General features: G+C 33.7%; 4 protein-coding genes across 4 annotated transcripts in view; 1 reads left to right on the top strand and 3 right to left on the bottom strand.

Moving 5' to 3' along the window:
- The window catches only part of LOC107476280 (la-related protein 1B), a gene marked incomplete in the record, with an annotated part of 3,714 nt that extends 3,243 nt beyond the window's left edge, over positions 1 to 471 (bottom strand). The window contains 1 exon segment of the mRNA XM_016096080.3: positions 11 to 471. Within this exon segment, the coding sequence (XP_015951566.1) occupies positions 11 to 195 (185 nt within the window).
- A 1,638-nt stretch (positions 472 to 2,109) lies between these two features.
- LOC127743941 (uncharacterized) lies at positions 2,110 to 4,733 on the bottom strand. Its single transcript, XM_052256185.1, has 5 exons — positions 4,456 to 4,733; positions 4,130 to 4,248; positions 3,753 to 3,810; positions 3,224 to 3,301; positions 2,110 to 2,582 (listed from the first exon to the last, which is right to left on the bottom strand). Exons 1-5 carry the CDS (start codon positions 4,637 to 4,639, stop codon positions 2,389 to 2,391), a joined length of 633 nt encoding a protein of 210 aa, XP_052112145.1. The 5' UTR covers positions 4,640 to 4,733; the 3' UTR covers positions 2,110 to 2,388.
- A 5,737-nt stretch (positions 4,734 to 10,470) lies between these two features.
- LOC127743895 (pre-rRNA-processing protein ESF1) lies at positions 10,471 to 14,089 on the top strand. Its single transcript, XM_052256095.1, has 7 exons — positions 10,471 to 11,050; positions 11,314 to 11,385; positions 11,513 to 11,736; positions 11,896 to 12,058; positions 12,172 to 12,300; positions 12,517 to 13,211; positions 13,557 to 14,089. The coding sequence occupies exons 1-7, from the start codon at positions 10,547 to 10,549 to the stop codon at positions 13,840 to 13,842; spliced, it is 2,073 nt and encodes a 690-aa protein (XP_052112055.1). The 5' UTR covers positions 10,471 to 10,546; the 3' UTR covers positions 13,843 to 14,089.
- Positions 14,090 to 14,430: 341 nt separating this feature from the next.
- The window catches only part of LOC107476263 (aspartyl protease family protein 1), a gene marked incomplete in the record, with an annotated part of 3,778 nt that continues 576 nt past the window's right edge, over positions 14,431 to 17,632 (bottom strand). Inside the window, 9 exon segments of the mRNA XM_016096056.3 lie at positions 14,431 to 15,024; positions 15,123 to 15,194; positions 15,322 to 15,379; positions 15,479 to 15,575; positions 15,666 to 15,745; positions 15,834 to 15,969; positions 16,070 to 16,294; positions 16,439 to 16,671; positions 17,028 to 17,163. Coding sequence (XP_015951542.1) covers positions 14,837 to 15,024; positions 15,123 to 15,194; positions 15,322 to 15,379; positions 15,479 to 15,575; positions 15,666 to 15,745; positions 15,834 to 15,969; positions 16,070 to 16,294; positions 16,439 to 16,671; positions 17,028 to 17,163 — 1,225 coding nt within the window.

Here is a 17,632-nt window from a genome sequence, read left to right as displayed (position 1 = left end):
CCCCTCACGGCCAGGCTCCTCCGGCGGCACAGAATTCACAGAAACAGCTGGAGCCTCAACGAGCGGCTGCGTAGGAGGAGCGGCGGCGGCGGCGGCGACGACGTGGCTCCACGCAGAGGAACCAACGCCTCCAGTTCCAACGACGGTGAGATTCGGTGAATGATTGGAAGGAGCACCTGCACCGGTCATGGCCATTGGAATCGGAACGATGATGGAATCGAATAATCACGTGATGGATTGGGAGTGATCACGTGACCGAGAACAGATTGAAGAAGAAAACACGAAATTAGTTAGGGTTCGTTGCTCGGTTTGATTATTCCGATCTCTTTCTCTCTCTTTCTCTTTCTCTCTCTCTCGCTGTGTGATCGCGGAAGTGAGAAGCAGAAGAGGGTGGAAGAAGAGGAGGTTTGTTAAGAGTGTGTGTGCATTTATAGGAACCTAAGGCTCTGTTTGGCACCAAAACGTGTTTTCATTTTTCAAGCTTCTTTCTCTCTCTTCATTCTCAAAATTTTTATATTACATATTAAATAAGATAAGATATGATAGCAGCTGAAAGATATAAGTATAACTCATTCATATTTTCGAATGCTACTAGTTAATAAGGTAGTTTTAAAATTATAATTCAATTCAAAATAAAAATCGGTTGGAGTTGTTTTTAATTTTTTATCTTATTGATTCTAGTATATTGAATTGAATTGAATTATTGATACTGTAAACAAATAATACTATTGTTATTACTACCATTTAATTGAATTTGGCATCCAAGTTTAAGTACCAATTTTTCCTTTTAATTTTTACTTATTTATTATTAACTAGCTACTTATATAAGGCGTTTATATAAAATAATTTAACTGTATTATATATACACTAAAATTAATTATTAGTATAAAATAAATATTAAAATATAAAATACATATTAAAAATGAGTTCATAAATATATAGAAATGATTTTAATGTATCTATTATTATATAAACCAAATTCATGTTTGTGTTTAAATCTCTCTCGTTTGTTTTCTATTGTTGTTATGTTGTCACTTTTTTAATTATGATGATTTAAGATCAATAAAAATATCTAACATTATCATGACAATCTTGAACTTAATTAAAAAAATTTTGAGAATCCACTTTGTACGGATAATTAATTTTTACCCAAATTTTTTGTTATCTTATTTAAATATCACTATTAACCATAGTTTTAAGCATCAAACTGAATTGAACGATTTTAATAGGATTAATCAAAAATCAAATACCAAATCGATTTTAACAAGGATACAAATTAGTTACAGGTCAAATTATAACTGCTTAAATTTGTACAATTTTGTATCAGCATCAAATTATCATTAAAAAAAAGTATGAATTCTCTTAAATAATAACATGTTGTTCAACGAAGATTGAGTAATAAGGTTTACTGAAACAAAATCCAAAATAAATCAACAAATTCTTGAAGAAGCTTCACTATTGGAAAATTGAATGAAAGCTACCTTTAAATATATTTATGTTTAGCTTTATTCCCCCATATACTACATACTAATTAAGTCTTAATTATATGTAGCTTTCAAACAAGTGTGTTTCTAACATGTATTGTTTTATTAATAGATGTGACATGTATAACCATAAATAAATATCAATTATTTCACTCATTATTTATATATATCACTTTTATATAATCTTCTATTTTTATATTAAAAATATTTGATAAAAAATATAAGCAAATATAGTGCAAATATCATTATTACTTCACTTTTTTACTCATGTTACTGTGAATGTGAACAGTAATCAGTGAGGTGACCCAGATTTGTAATATAATCTAATCTTAAGAGGGTTATCTAGTGTAATTTACTCTAAATTCTTTTTCTATGTAAATTAACAAACTTGTTAAAAAGACAATAATAGAATTTTTCTTGAATTATTGATACAGTCAATTCATTAAAAATATAAACAAACTTAAAAGTCTATTTGATTTGTGTTTTTAATTTTTCCTTCACAAAATTCTGAAGACTGAAGGTGAAAAACTCAATTCGAACACCCTTACCTTTTCAATATTTTTTAATAAAACTTGCGAAAAAAAAAACGGTAACAGTAGAAAGCCAAAAAAAATAAACAGCCAGATAAAACAAGTTCCGACTGATCTTGGCTAAATTTTTTTGTTATCAAATATTTCCAACAAAACAAAAAAAGGAAAATTGTAACATGATCCTCTTATGTTCTGCATTACATATATACATATAAACCCATCTTAGTAAAAGATGCAATCAAACATTTTCAACAAAATTATCCTAGAAACTGTAGAATCAAATCAAATGCTAAGAACAAGGAATATCAAGATTGCAGAAAGGACAGCAACCAGGATAAAAGCATTCCCTGCAATGTTATCAAAAACAATGGAAACTACAATGGCAGAAGCATAACAGGACATGGAATGAACTCGGCAAGCAAGTTTGCATCTATATGCTTTGTGTGGATTGCTTCCATGCTAATAACTACCAAGTCCAAATTGAGGTCGTCGGCAACATCGCCAATGATCGCCGTTGGCTTGCTCCCTTCTCCGAGCCGCTCGAGCAAGTTGTAATCCTTGAATCCACCTGTATATATGTTTTATGAATACAGAACAAACAGATCGAACAATCACTCGAAGCTCCCGGACATGATACAACAATGAAATCCTTTTTCTACCTAGATATTGTTGGGACATATATCAAACAAACCTAGTGAAATCTATTAGGAAATGACCATTTAGACAATTCATATAAATAATCATTGCATAGAAGAGAAAATAATCATAATAATTACCAGAGAATGTATGACCGAAAACCTTTTGACTAGCAAATGGAGCAAATAAATCTAATGAAATTATCAATTCATTATTCTTGATACTATGATAGCCAAGATTTCGTCACATTAAAAAACTTATGTGCTATTAGATTGAAATCACGGCATGCATAATTAAGTTTCACAAAACCTCTATGAAAACAACTACATCAATACAACCATGTTTAGTAACCTTTATATACTAGAAAATAATCTTCTTCTCCTCCTACTCTTTTTTTTTTTTTTGGGGAACAAACCTCCCATGTTACATAATACCAAACCATTCTATGAAAGATTCTACCGTGAAAGGATATTAACCAAACAAGAAAATTTAGTATTGGTATTGTGCTTCAAAGGGCATGAACATGCATAATGCCAAGTACTATAAACAAAACAAAGAATTGCTTTTGGAAACCTTCAGAAATATGCCAGCGGATGCTGGATAGTTGCGTCTCGTGCTCAGGTAGTGACTCTTTCTGCTGTTCATCAATAACTGCAAAAGCATATAAACATGTAAAGGGTATGGTGATCGCTCCAAATAAATTCTCAATTTACAAATCATCAAAAAGCAAAAGAATGAAAAAGGATTTTTCTTCAGATTTTAATTTGAAACTGGATTTGGGTGTAGTTCTGTGGAAATAAATTAAGTCAAGAAAGATTAAAAGGAGAGATTAAGCCATTAGGGGTAGGTAAACTTGTGAGGAAAACACTTCTATTAGTGACAAATAAGCAACATAAGAACTAAAGATGTGAAATAGTGGTGGAGAACAAGTGTTGAGACCTTCACTAATGTTACAAGAGGAACTCTTTTTTGGCCTTTTTCTTGGGTCATGTTAGAATTATTCATACACAATAAAATTGCATTTTTGGTGTACAATCAAAACTCCAAGTAAAAGTTCCAAACTTGAATTGAGGATTTGAATACAAGTGATATGATGACTTACCTACTACTGTAATGTCAGCTCCATACTTTTTTGCCAAAGCAGTGGTAGTTGCTATAGCCTAATGAAAATTACATTAACCACAAGTTAATCTTTGGTGAAGAATGGGAAGAAAATGTCAAGGATTCTATCAGGTATAAAAAAGATCCCATTTGATTTGTTTTCTATTCTCATTTTCAGATGATATTTTTTCTCCATTACTCACAAAAATGTGACTATTTTGTATTGAATTCTCTGTAAAACAAACAAAAACACCCCAAGTTTCTCAATGAATTGGTTTCAAATTGCATATTCACAAATCACAATACCATCATCAACTAGGTCAAAAAAAACTTTCAATCCCAACATAGAATCAAAGAAGGTGCATCATAGAAACTCACTTGTCTTGTTCCTTCAGAGAGATAAGGATTCCTATCAGTAATAGGCAAAAGCAGATGCTTGAATTGTGTAAAGGCATCAGTAGCTGCACTCACTTCAGGTTCTTGTGCCTTAGCCTTAGCTAAATTGAGAAAGCAACAAATCAATTTTTAATAAATAAATTAAAAAAATCATTTTTTTTAACTTCACAAAAAAGGGTAGCTGAACATATAATCAAATGCAATGCCTTGAATGCAAGTATAAGAAATAAAAAGTTGCCCACATAAAAAAGAACCGATTTGACTCAAATAACCACAATTTAGATTAAGAAAGCAGCAATTTTTTTCACCTTTATGGGTGACCCTGCGGAATCTGGAGAATAGAGAGTGTTGTTTATGAGGTTTGGAAGGGAGAGAAGGAAACAAGTTTAAACTGTTTGATGAAATTGAAAATGGTGGATTCAATAAGGAAGATTTTGGGGATTTAGGGGAAGGTTCAATGGGAACTGCAATCAAATAGTGAGCAAGCGCCATAATCAGGTGGATTGTGAGCTTCAGAGTTCAGTGAAGAAGAGCATGGAGGAGATTGGGGTAAGTTCCAGAAAGGGGAACAACAAACATTATTTAAAATATGTTTTTGGTAGATAACATGTGTATTTGTATTTATTCATATTTATACATATTCTTTTTAGTTTATTTATTATTATTATTTTTTTACTTAAGTTTACATGGTATTTAGGTAGTGTTTGGTGGAGAGATAGAGACGGAAAGATTGAGACTGAGAGACAGAGACTAAGAGACAGTGATTGAAATAAATCTCAGTATTCTGTTTGGTACAAAATGGGAGACATGAATTGAAACAAGAATAAAATTCTAATTTAATTTGCACAAAGGGTAAAATTAGAATTAATTAATTGAAATAAAAGTATTTTAAGTATAAAATATTATTAAAGTTTCAGTCTCTATGTCTAAAAATTTCAGTCTTCTATGTCCCAACTTTTTGGAGGTACTAAAATACTGAAATTTTAGAGACAAAAACAAAAATTTTAGTACCAGTCTCTAAACTAACAAATACGATATTGAATCTCAGTCTTTCGGTCTCTGTCTCAGTACCTCAAAACAAACGCTACTTTAATACTTACAAATAAAAGAACTTCGAGACACACACAAAAAAAATTACCAAACTTTAGAAAAAAAACTCACTTCTAAATGAGAAAAGTAATAATAACATAATAAGATAAAAGAGTTTGTTGCAAAAAAAGAGTTAATCATAATTAAATTTATAAATTTTCATCACTTTATCGCTTAATCAATTTATAAATTTTTAAAATCTAATAATACTTGAACTTTTTTTTTGTCAACTTTATCACTTTAGAAAAATGTAGTCTCCCATTGAGTTACTAGGGAATTGAAATTTGAAAGCATAGACCTAAGGTGTACCCAAGGGCCAAGGGTAGCATGAATAATGGTGCCCTTAGGTGGAGCCTTTATCATGACCACCATCTCTTATCTCAATTTTTTTATTAATATATTTTTTAATTTTTAATTATAGTTTATTTTGTTTTATTTATTCACATATAATTTAATTTCAACCCACAAGAAATGTAAGAGATAAATTGGTGAAAAGTGAAAACTGAGCAAAATTATCTAAAACTATAATCTTTGTGATAAACCCTTGTGGTGACAAGATTGAAATTATAAAGAAGAAAAAAATTAAAATTATAATTTTAAAGAGAAGGGAGAGAGAGAAGTTGACATAAATAAAGTAAGTTAAATATTTTTTATGATTTTTTAAGTGATATTAAGTCTATTTTATAAAAAAATTTTGTTCATATTTTAAGTTTATTTGATAAATACACTCTTACATAAATCAAAGACAGTCTAATTTTATAAATTTATAAGTGCTAATAATTTTTATATTTAATTTATTTTATAATAGTGTGATAATAGCCAATATATTTGTTGGTGAATTTAACTATTACTATATTATTTATGATCAAATTCAGTATTTATGTCTGATTTATTGAAGAAAGTAGATTATTAAAACCAATTAATAACTATTTTAGAGTTAATCTAATTAACACTACATTAAAAAAAATCAAACAATGCATAATATATTACTTTTTTATTAATCAAATTATTGTAATTCAAATTAATTAAAAAAAATTTAAAATTATAATTTCAATCTTATCACGTGCATGGCAAGATAATAGTTTTACACGGATAATTACACTTAAAAACTAGGGCTGGCAATGGGTAGAGTAGGGTAGGGTAGGGTAGGGTTTGGAGCCTACCCTAACCCTACCCGCGGGTTGAAAATTTCATTAAAAATCTATCATACTTTATTCGTGGGTTGGAAATCTCTCAACCCTAACCCTACCCGCGCCTTAAAGTTCTAAACCCTACCCTACCCGAAGAAATATCAAATTTTTTCAAAGTAAATATAAAATTCAATCATTTCAAAATTTATATATATTAATAACATAAAAAATAAAAGCATAACACTCTAAATTACTAAATTAATTAAGTAGTTTAGTGGTTGTTCACTCATTGTAAGTCATTACATAAGAAAAGTTGTGGGTTCAACTTTCACTTCCTTCACTATATACCCAATTTTTATAAAATATGTGTTATATATATGAGGTGCGGGTAGGGTAGGATAGGGTACACCCTAAACCCGTACTCTACCCTATCCGCAGGCATACCCGGACCGTACCATATCCTACCCGCAGCGGGTCGGATAGCCTACCCTAACCGAACGGGTTGGACTGAGTTGGATACTCGCGGGTAGAGTATGAATTGCCAGTCTTATTGAAAACTATAATCTTATCTAACCCATTTCTAAAAACGGGCCTGCTACATATACAAGCAATAAGGCCTTACAAGTGGTACAAGCCCCCAACCCACAAATATTCCACACGCGCACTAATTATATTGAATGGAGCGTAACATTCACGCGCTCCCACTCAAACTGTTATGCTTCTCTTCGCGTAAACCGCCCCTTAATGGCAGACTCTTCCACTTCTTCCACTTCTCAAAGCCATTCAGAGAAAACGCAACCCTTCCATTTTCGAGCAACATTCGAAACTCAAGATATACAACTCGTCGCTAACATTCGAAAACTCCATCAACACACCATAAAACTCTCGATCAAGAATCTCCAGAGAAAACAAAGCTATAATACTCAAGGTACGTTACATTACCATTCCTGTATATTTTTCAGATTTCGAACTAGGTTCTACTGTTCTTCTATGTTGTTGTACGTTTTACTGTTCTTCTTGCTCTACGTCTCATTTTATAGTTTATAATGTTTTAGGTTTTACTGTTATTCTTGCTTCTATGTTACACTGTTCTTTTTCGTTCTTGTAGGTGTTACTGTTCTTGTTGTTCTAGTTCTCCTGGTAATTGATTTTTGGGGGTATATTCCGTAGTTTATTGGGTGTATATGGAGTAATTTGTTGGGTGTATATGGCATAAAATGTTGGGTGTATATTTCTGAACTGATATACTGTAATAGTCAGCACTTGCATATATTTGCTTGTCCATGGGTGTATATTGCTTGACCTTGTAATGTTGCTTGATATTGATGCATGTTTGAGTGATACCTGACTGATATATATAGGTGTATCTAAATCATATCTATGGGTGTATCTGACTGATATATATGGGTGTATCTGAATCATATCTATGGGTGTATCTTACTGTTATCAATGGGTGTATCTGACTCATATATATGGGTGTATCTTACTGATATCTTTGGGTGTATTTTTCATTTGCATTTCAGAAAAAATGGCAGCGAGAAACCAACCTGGAAGAAATGTAAGAACAAATATATGTCTTACATGAAATCAGTTTTATATAATAGAAATATATCTAACTATAATTTTATTTTTGTTTACAGCAAACCAAAGACCTTAAGTGTACAACACATCTCTTAAGTGATAAATTCAGAAACATGAGTGAGGAGAAGAAAATAATTGTGAGGGATTTGGGATTCGGTGGCTTGATGCACATCCCGCCGCTAAGGGTGCATCACCAAATTGTCAGATAGATTCTAAGGATATTAACAATGATTAATGTAAATGTTATATAGTTATGTAACAAATTGAACACATGTTGTAAAAATTTTCCAATTATAATCCAGTTTATTATAAAATTTCTTTCAATAATTAACCTCTCTCTATTGTATTCAAAATGTATGAATTACAAGTACTATAATATGAAGGAAAACATCAAACCAAATATACACCCATAACCTGTCATTTTTTACACCCAAAGAAAGTTGAATATACACCCAAAAATCTATCCCCCTGATGCTTTATCCCTAAAATCCTGAACCCTAAACACTTAAAACCTAAACCCTAACCCCTAACCCGTAAACCCTAAAACATAAATCGTAAACCCTAAAACCCTAAACCCTAATACCTAAAACCCTTAAACCGTTGTAAAAAAAAACAGTATTTTATAACATGAAAACAAGATTCTGAAGTATATATATGTATATATATGTAAAATGTGAAATACAAGAAAATTCAGAAATACACCCAAAAGAACACTGATTTTACACCCAAAAGAATGCATGCTCTCGCTCCTTTGTGTGCTTCTCATCCCTGTCCAGAAGTGGTGATCCAGATAGATTGGAACCCATATATGACGGTCTTCATAGAGATCTGCAGAATACACCCAAACACAGACTATAAATACACCCGAAAAAAATTAAATTTACACCTCTGCTGCAGATTTTAAACAAACATTACCTGAAAGCAACTTGTTGTCCACAAGACCAAAATTCAGTAGAAAATCATTTCAATTCCTATCAAATGAGTCTTTAAGCACACCCACGCTTCTCGCACTTCTCTCGTAATGTAATTCCTCACATCCTTTTCAATAAAATATAACTCGCGATGACCCCCGGCAGCCGCAATAAATGATTGGTAAGTTTTGCTTAGTCTAATATCAGCCTCCTCGTTATTCTCTATTGTACGACGAATGGACATGCTTAGTTTCCTATGCTGTTTGAGATATTTTAGATTTCTATTTTCCCACTTTGTTACATGTAATCAATTGGTTCTTAATCTCGTTTCCCTTCCTATTTGTGCTCCGAACTCTTGTAGAAAATCCTGCAGTCTTGGCGTAGTTCCTGTAAACTTTTTCAGCATCTTCAAGGGTGGTAAAGGTCATTCCAACCTTGGGAACAAACTGGTCATCAACAACAGAAAGAGGCTGCAGAATATACCATGTCAAAAACTAAAAATACACCCAATCATGTCTAATATAATACACCTAAACCGCAACAACTCAACTAAAATGAAAATAAAAGTCATAAACTGTAAATACACAAGTTGCAGAATACACAATGTCAAAAACTAGAAACACACCCAATTGTGTCTGATATAATATACCTGAACCACAACAACTCAGTTAAAACAACAGAAAAACCAGTAAACTGTAAATACACCCACACTTCCCTCAAAAATACACCCAAAAAAGTTCTGATCTATACCTGATCGTCTGCTATAAATTCCAGAAAATTAATCAAAACTAATACATTACATTCAATCCGCAGATTTATCTTCATGCATTATTTTGACAGTCAATGTTCACGAATTATTCACCTACACAATGCTATACAAATTACTGCAACAAAATTCATAATAATCTTATGTAAATCAAACTTCAGAAACTTCGTTAGATTCAAATTCATAGTCCACTTCGCCTGAATTCAACTGACAATCTGAGGTTGAATCATCCATTATCTTCAAAACGAATTCAAACTTTGATTTCAGAAAATGAAAAATCAAATAGAAAATGAAGCTGGAGTTACAGAGAGAGGAACTAACATAAATGACGAAGAAGAAACGAGTGAGAAAGGAGAGGAAAAGAACGATCAAAGAAACCAGGGAAAGCTTCGCGAGAAGAAGAACGAGTAAATCTGCAAATAACGAAAATGAAGAAGGAAACAAATCTTTTAAATTTGGTAGTTAAATATACGCAGGATCCCTATATAGCGCGTGTATACAATGTAACCCTTGGAGCACGTTTTGGAGTTTTATTTGTTAATGAACTTGTAAACCATACAAGTCATTAGGGCTTGTATGCAGAGCTTTTCTGTTCTAAAAATTATCTAAGAATGTGTAACTGGCCAATAAATTATTATATGTGGTGACATTTATTTAAGTGGACAAGGGAGCTTAGGACCGATCAACTTGGGTCGGTTAAAAAAAAATAGAAAAACAAAATAACGAAAAGAAGTGTTTGTTAGTTGGACTTGGCCCGAAGCAAAAAACCCGAGTCCACAATTCAAAAAACTTGGCTAAAACCCTAACGACTAACGAAACGTTTTTCATTTATAATCAAAACCCTCTTTTTTATTCCCTCTGCTGTTGCGCCCTGCAAACTCCAGTACCGCCACGAAGCGACGTCGTTGGATTCAAGCACAGAATGGGATCCAAAAACAATGTTAAGAAGAACAAGAGCAAGAAGAAGAAGGACAACAGCGAGAAGCACAATTCCAACAACGATTTTGATGAGAAGAACAATAACAACAACGATGGAAGCAATAATGTCATCAGCGACCCTAGATTCTCGTCGCTTCACACCGATCCTCGGTTCCGCGAAGACGCGCCAAAACACAAAACCAAGGTGGCTATCGATTCGCGATTCGACCGAATGTTTACAGATAAGAGCTTCCGGCCCAGTGAAGCCCCCGTTGACAAGAGGGGCAGGCCCAAGAAGGGCCCACCTTCCACTCACGCTTCTCTGAGACACTACTATAAAGAAGAAGAAGAAGAAGAAGAAGAAGAAGGAGGAGGGACTGAGTCGGAATCGGCTGAGTCGGAAGAGGGGAGTGAATCGGAGTCTGATGCCGATACGGATACGGATACAGATGCAGATGAGGAAGGTGCTGACGTGGAGGCTTACGATGAGGAAGAATCTGAAGTGAAGGTAATGATTCTGCAACGGTTAAATAGCAGCTGTTTAAGCTCAGTTTGGTTAAAATTGAAAAGATCTCTAGATGAGAAAAAATGATTTTTTTTCTATTTTCTCAATAATTGGGATAGGATATTAGCAAACAGAATTTAAGGTGTGATTGAATGAGCTTGTTTTGAGCTCGTTAAGCTTGTTATTCGTCGGAATCATTTGAAAAATTTGGGATGTTTTTGCTTCTTAATTGAGTTTGTGATGATGATTGTGTGTTGTATCGACAGGAAGAGGTGCCGGCGATTGAGCAAGAGACACATAGGCTTGCTGTTGTTAACATGGACTGGAGGTATGTTAAGGTGCGTAATTCATCAAGTTTGATAATGTGCTTCAAGCAAGCTTTTATTTGGTTGGTTATTTGGATATATTGTAGATTTTTCTGAATTTTTTAGGGTTCAATATTGGATTATTTTGTTGTCATTGTAGGCTGTTGACTTGTATGTGTTATTAAGTTCGTTTGTCCCATCTAATGGAATGATCGAATCGGTAGCTGTCTATCCGTCTGAGTTTGGTCTCCAGCGTATGAAAGAGGAGGAAGTTCATGGCCCCATTGGTCTATTTGATGATGAAAAGGAAAACAGTGACGATGACAGCGATGATGATGATATTTACAATGAGAAGCTGCGTGAATATGAGAAGAGCAGGATGAGGTAAATATGGCTTGTGTTAAGGACATCTTGGCTTCGCATAGAAGAAAAGCTGCTGATTTTAATTTCCACCTTCGATTAAATATGGCTTTAAATAGTGATTTTATTGGTCTTACTGTGAGTACTATTATGTACCTTGGTTGGTTCTTTCTGGTACTCCAGGTACTATTTTGCCGTGGTGGAATGTGATTCGGTTGCCACAGCAGATCATATTTACAAAGAATGTGATGGTCTTGAGTTCATACAATCATCTAATGCACTTGACTTGAGATTTATTCCTGATGACATGGAATTCAAGCACCCACCTCGGGATGTTGCTACAGAGGTATTTAGCATTTGATGATAGTCTGCCTGTCACTATGTTATAGCTTTGAATTAGAATTTAGAAAAATCACACCTTGAAACAAATAGGTAGTTATTGATTCTTTTTCTGATTAGGCACCTGCAAACTATGAGTGCAAAGATTTCTATTCTCGAGCACTTCAACACAGTAAAGTTAATCTATCTTGGGATGAGGATGAACCTCTCCGTGCGAAGACCTTGAAACGGAAATTCAATGATGAACAGGTCGGTGTAATTTGTCTTAACTTTACTGTAATTAGTACAGCTTCTTTTATGCCTTTACCTTTTATCTTGTCACTTATGTTTATATTGTTATGTATCTTCATGTCAAGGGAGAGAAATTGAAAAGATCCTTTTCTTCATGTATATAGTTTTATATTATTTATATAACTTGCTTTATAAGGAACCTGATTTTTCCTTTTCTTCTGTTCTCTTTAACAGCTGGCCCAGTTGGAATTGAATGAATTTTTGAACACTGATGAGAGTGCAAGTGATGATGATGAAGAAGATAACAATGAGACAAAGGATCAAGTTGATAAAAAGGCAAAAAAACGAGAAAAATACCGTTCTTTACTCCAAGCTGGTGATGGTTCAGAAGGAGATAGTGAAGAGGATGGTCCCCAGGATATGGAGGTCACCTTCAATACGGGGTTAGAAGATATAAGCAAACATATTATGGAAAAGAAGGATAAACAATCAGAAACAGTTTGGGAAGCGTATCTGAGGAAAAGGCGTGAGAAAAAGAGGGCCAGGAAAAACAAATCTCAGTTTTCATCAGATGATGATAGTAGTGATGATTCTGATCAGGAAGCTGCTGAAGATGCAGATGATTTCTTTGTTGAGGAGCCTGCTGTAAAGAAGAAGGCAAAAACTAAAAATGAAGAGAATAAGAACCAAAATATTGATGGAGCTGACAAAGCAAGCAAAGAAGAGCTTGAATTATTACTTGCTGATGACAATGGAACTGATGCTGGCCCTAGGGGATATAATCTCAAGTTCAAAAAAGGAAAGGGCAAAAAGAAGGATAATGCCATTGATGAGGCTAAAATACCAAGCAGTACTTATGATGATCCGCGTTTTGCATCTCTTTTCTCTCCTGACTATGTAATTGATCCAACTGACCCACAATTTAAGAGGTATTTCCTGTGCTGCTCCTGTTTCTCGACTTTCTTATTACCATGTTATTTTAGATATGTATCTCCTCACATGCAGCTAGCAACCAGTCTCATATCTAACAGATTAGCAATTTCTAGTTTTAACTTTTAATGATGCTATGATGAGTCTTGTTCCTGACTGGTTGATCTAATGATCTGGTTCTAATAGCTGCATGTAACTTTGATGACATTAGTTATAGTTGCCAAGATTGGTATGTCCTAAATCTCCTAGATGGGACTATCCAAAATTCGAGACGCTTTGTATCTGTTGTTCACTTAAACGATTTATTTACTTTTTTTCTCAAGTATAACCGCGGGTGTTTGCAGGAGTGCGGCATATGTCAGGCAACTAGCACAGAAGCAGCAGAAGGGTAGTTCGGAAATATCAGCGGAAAGGGAGAATGCGAAGCCTCCTAGAGGAGCACAGTTGTCCTCTGAAGATTCTGGCATGGCGAAGAAGGGTGAGGAAGAAGGATCAGATGTTTTGAGAACAAAGAAAGATAAGCACGAGTTGTCATCTTTAGTGAAATCGATTAAGATGAAATCAAAGCAAGTTAAATTGCCCTCAGATGATAAGACAAGGAAAGATGGAAAATTGCGAAAGAGACATTAGTTTCTCAACCTTGTTCAATCCATAAACTTGGAAGAATGAGATCATTCAAAATGCTATACAATCTTGAAGGACTAAAGGTTAAGATAGTTCAATCTTTTGCCAAGAACCTTCTGATTGGTTATTTAATAGATCCATTTGAAATTTTGAATCCACATAATAATTATGGTGCTGATTCATTTTTTTGTTGTACAAGTTAACTACATATACCAATTTGTATTGAATGCAGACCCAAATCTTGTTCTTGGTATACTTGAGAATATTATTCCACTTGAACACTTGCAAAATAGGACAGTAGTAATTATTAACCCACTCCTCGAGTTTAACCAAGTGTATCAAGATATATTAACTCTAAAATTTAATCATCTTTTGTTCTATCTCGGTTCTGTTCTGTTTTTAATAAACCCCAAACAGAATAATGAGGTCATATTTCGTTCACTTAATACTCATTCAATAAGATTATATTTACTAGATTAATCACATGTTGCATCAAAACAAACTTAACCATAACAGATTATTAGTGCAAAAAATGTTATATTATCAGTTGTAAATTATAATTACCAAGATATTGTGGCATATCATAGAGTATCATTAATTTAAACAAGTTGTAAGGCTTTTTATTATAGATACAAATCTGTTCAAGATGTTTCTGCTCTCCATCAACTTTATTAAGATCATGCTTCAATGCAAGGTTTTAATCCATCAAATAAAAAAGTCCAAGCCAGAGTGAAAAAACATCTCAACAGTGTTAAGAGGGGGAAAAGAGCCATCAAACTGACCCCTGATGTGTAATAAAGAATAATATAAGGGAAATTTCTATAAGACTACAACTATGCTGTGTAATGAATGCACTATATACAGAACCATAATAAAATTAATGCTATAAAAGAAAAATGGAAGCAATATGGCTCCTAGTGTGGTCAACTAAAAATAAAATCGCCTATAAATTTGAATAATACTCATGGAATGAACATGAAGAATGCAAAAAAAAAATTGTCTAAAGTAGAAATAGTACAATCATAAGTGCAAAAATAGGTTTGATCCTGGACGAGCGACTAGGCGAAAGCTTCCCAGAATTTCTCAATGGGTCCGATGTAACTGTCGGATTGGCGGCCTCAGCAGGAGAAATAGCAGGAGAGTGTGATTTGTTAGCAGGTAATGTACTGGTGAGTACATCATCATAACCTGAGAAGATCATATTCTATTGTTTAGTAAAACTTAATGAGAAGAAGAATCACAATATGAACAAAATTTAATGTAGAAAAGAGGTGGAATGTACTCACAATTGGATTGCTTCCAACCAAGATTCATGTTATCGCGATCAAAGACAATACGGTAACCGGTCATAAAGTTTTCTGCACGAAGATAAATAGAATGAATGCTTCAGCAATGATTTAATGGAAGCCTTACTGAAATTGACTACCATATATTTGATTTACTCAAGTAAGAAAGAAGAAGATAAACTTTGAAATAGATACTTACGTCCAATAATATTTACAGTGTTGCTTTTCACGATCGCCAAACAAATCATTTCTGCAATCTGTGGATATATAACAAAGAGAGGTGGTGGTTAAGATTTAAGAAAGCTGAGAATACTTAGAAATTGCAAAACAAGAATATTGAAACCAAATGTTCTCACCCCATTAGAAACTGTTATTGTTGGTTCCATGACAGGATAATCATCTCCACCTTTCATCGTTAGATTCAATTCCGGAACTTCAACTGACTGGTTCGGACTGCACGTAAAGTCAAAATCAGTGTTTGATTGCTTAAAATGGGTAGGAAAGGGGTTGAAACTTGAAAGGGTTTCTCTCAAGTGAAATCACCTCGTGTCATAACAGTATTCAAAGGGGAGATCAGAAGTTGATTGAGATGAATGCCGCGGTGCTTTCATTAGTGAATCGAACTGCAAATATACCAAGAAATCTTAACCCATGCAACATGAAAATTCAGGCGCCATCTTAAAATAAAGAACATGCAATGTAGACAATTACCTTTTCAGCAATTTGTGAATAAGCCGGGTCGTTTAGGTATGTATATGAGGTGCCAGAGTCAAAAATTGCATAGAACTCAACATCAGCAGCATTCCCTCCCAAAATGATTTGGGTAATGGTGATGTTATAAGTTGGACTGGAAACAAGAACGGGATTGAATGAGCACTAATCAAATTTCATTTGCATATTTCAGGGTGCAAGTTACAATTTATTGTTTAAATTAGAAAGAGACGTACTGTGATGCCCCGACAGTGAATGGAGTTTTTCCTTGGTCTGAGCTGCCGCTATCCCCAAACGTGATCTTTCCAAAACCATCAGATCCAAAACACATTGAAAATGAATTCGAAGTAAGGCCTTGTTTGGCTAGAACACTAGGAACAGACATGTTCTCCATACCAAGTCCAAATAGACCATTTGGAGCTGCCCCATTTAGAAATGTACCGGTCTCAATTTGGCCACAACTGCAATACATAGGATGGCACATACTATATGTTAATGTTAAGAAGATTCAACCTTGAAGGATGTTGGTAAAGGAGAAACAAACAGAAGATATGCCTTCACACGCAAAGAGATTAAAATTTCTGAGGAAGTTCTTAGAATTATACCCTAAAGTAATTCGTGCATTAGCATCCTTTGTTTGATCATCGTCTGTAATCAAATGCAACACATCCTCTACCAAGAATCCTTTAGATGAAGTATCAGCCGAAAGATAGTCAACTTGATATTGACAACTGCTGCTAGAGGAAGAACATTGTTTTTGTTCACCACACAAGCTGCTATTGCATAGAACTTTCTTGCTAGTGGAAGACTGATCAATATCATAGATGTTAAAATCAATCTGCAAGAAGAAAAAAAGTAAACCATCAAATTCAAACCTACCTATCCAACAAATTGAATCCAATACTAACCATCAAGATAATCCATTAACCTATTATTTGCAAATTTAAGTTTCATACCACTCTTCAATTTTACCAAGCCAAACATACTAGTAACATAAAACATTTCTCAAGTAAACCATTAATTTAGCTCCCGAAATAACTAAACAAACTTGTGATCTCAATTTCATTTCTGTTAATACTTAATAGTAATGGCTATGTGAATTCTACGAAATTTGTCAACAGAAAAGCATTTCTCGGGTATACAATTATTCTAGAGCATGATCTTAACCAGAAAAGAGAGTATGTGTATATGTACCTTTCCATTTTGTGTCTCTATACCCCTCACACAACTGCTACAATTACAAGGTACCCAGAATAAATCACTACCGGTATCCAATGCCACCAGAAACCAAAGAGGTGGTGTTCCAACAGAAACATTGGCAAAATGCAAACTGAAATCCAAAACAATGAGAAGAAGTTATTACTTATTAATACACAGACACACAGCAACATAAAGTATACCTCACAAAACCCATCATAGAGTTATTATTTTTTAGAGAAAAAAACAACTGACTGAAGATAGGTAAAGTTTAAAAAGATAAAGATTCATATGCAACTAGCAACAATTTTCATCAAAAAAAGAAACAAAAGGAAAACATTTTTGAAACCGCAAAGTGTGTTAAAAAAGTCAGAATCTTCAAGCATGATATGGTTTTACCAATGGATCAAATCAAATACAATTTCTTCCCCTGAAACAAAGAAAAAACACAGCATATTCTTCTACAGTCAAAACTTCGATTCTGATTTCAAAAAACAAAATTCTCTATCTTTTCCTTAAAAAAATCAAATTTTGTTCAGCTCTCTTACTAATTCCTCAATTATCATAAACAAAAGGAGTAAAAATCAAATTAGCAAGTAGGG

Source organism: Arachis duranensis, unplaced genomic scaffold (genome assembly GCF_000817695.3).
Source record: "Arachis duranensis cultivar V14167 unplaced genomic scaffold, aradu.V14167.gnm2.J7QH unplaced_Scaffold_165934, whole genome shotgun sequence".
Taxonomy (NCBI): domain Eukaryota; kingdom Viridiplantae; phylum Streptophyta; class Magnoliopsida; order Fabales; family Fabaceae; genus Arachis; species Arachis duranensis.
The sequence above is the reverse complement of the archived record's forward strand: the minus strand, read 5'-3'. Positions and strand labels throughout refer to the sequence as shown.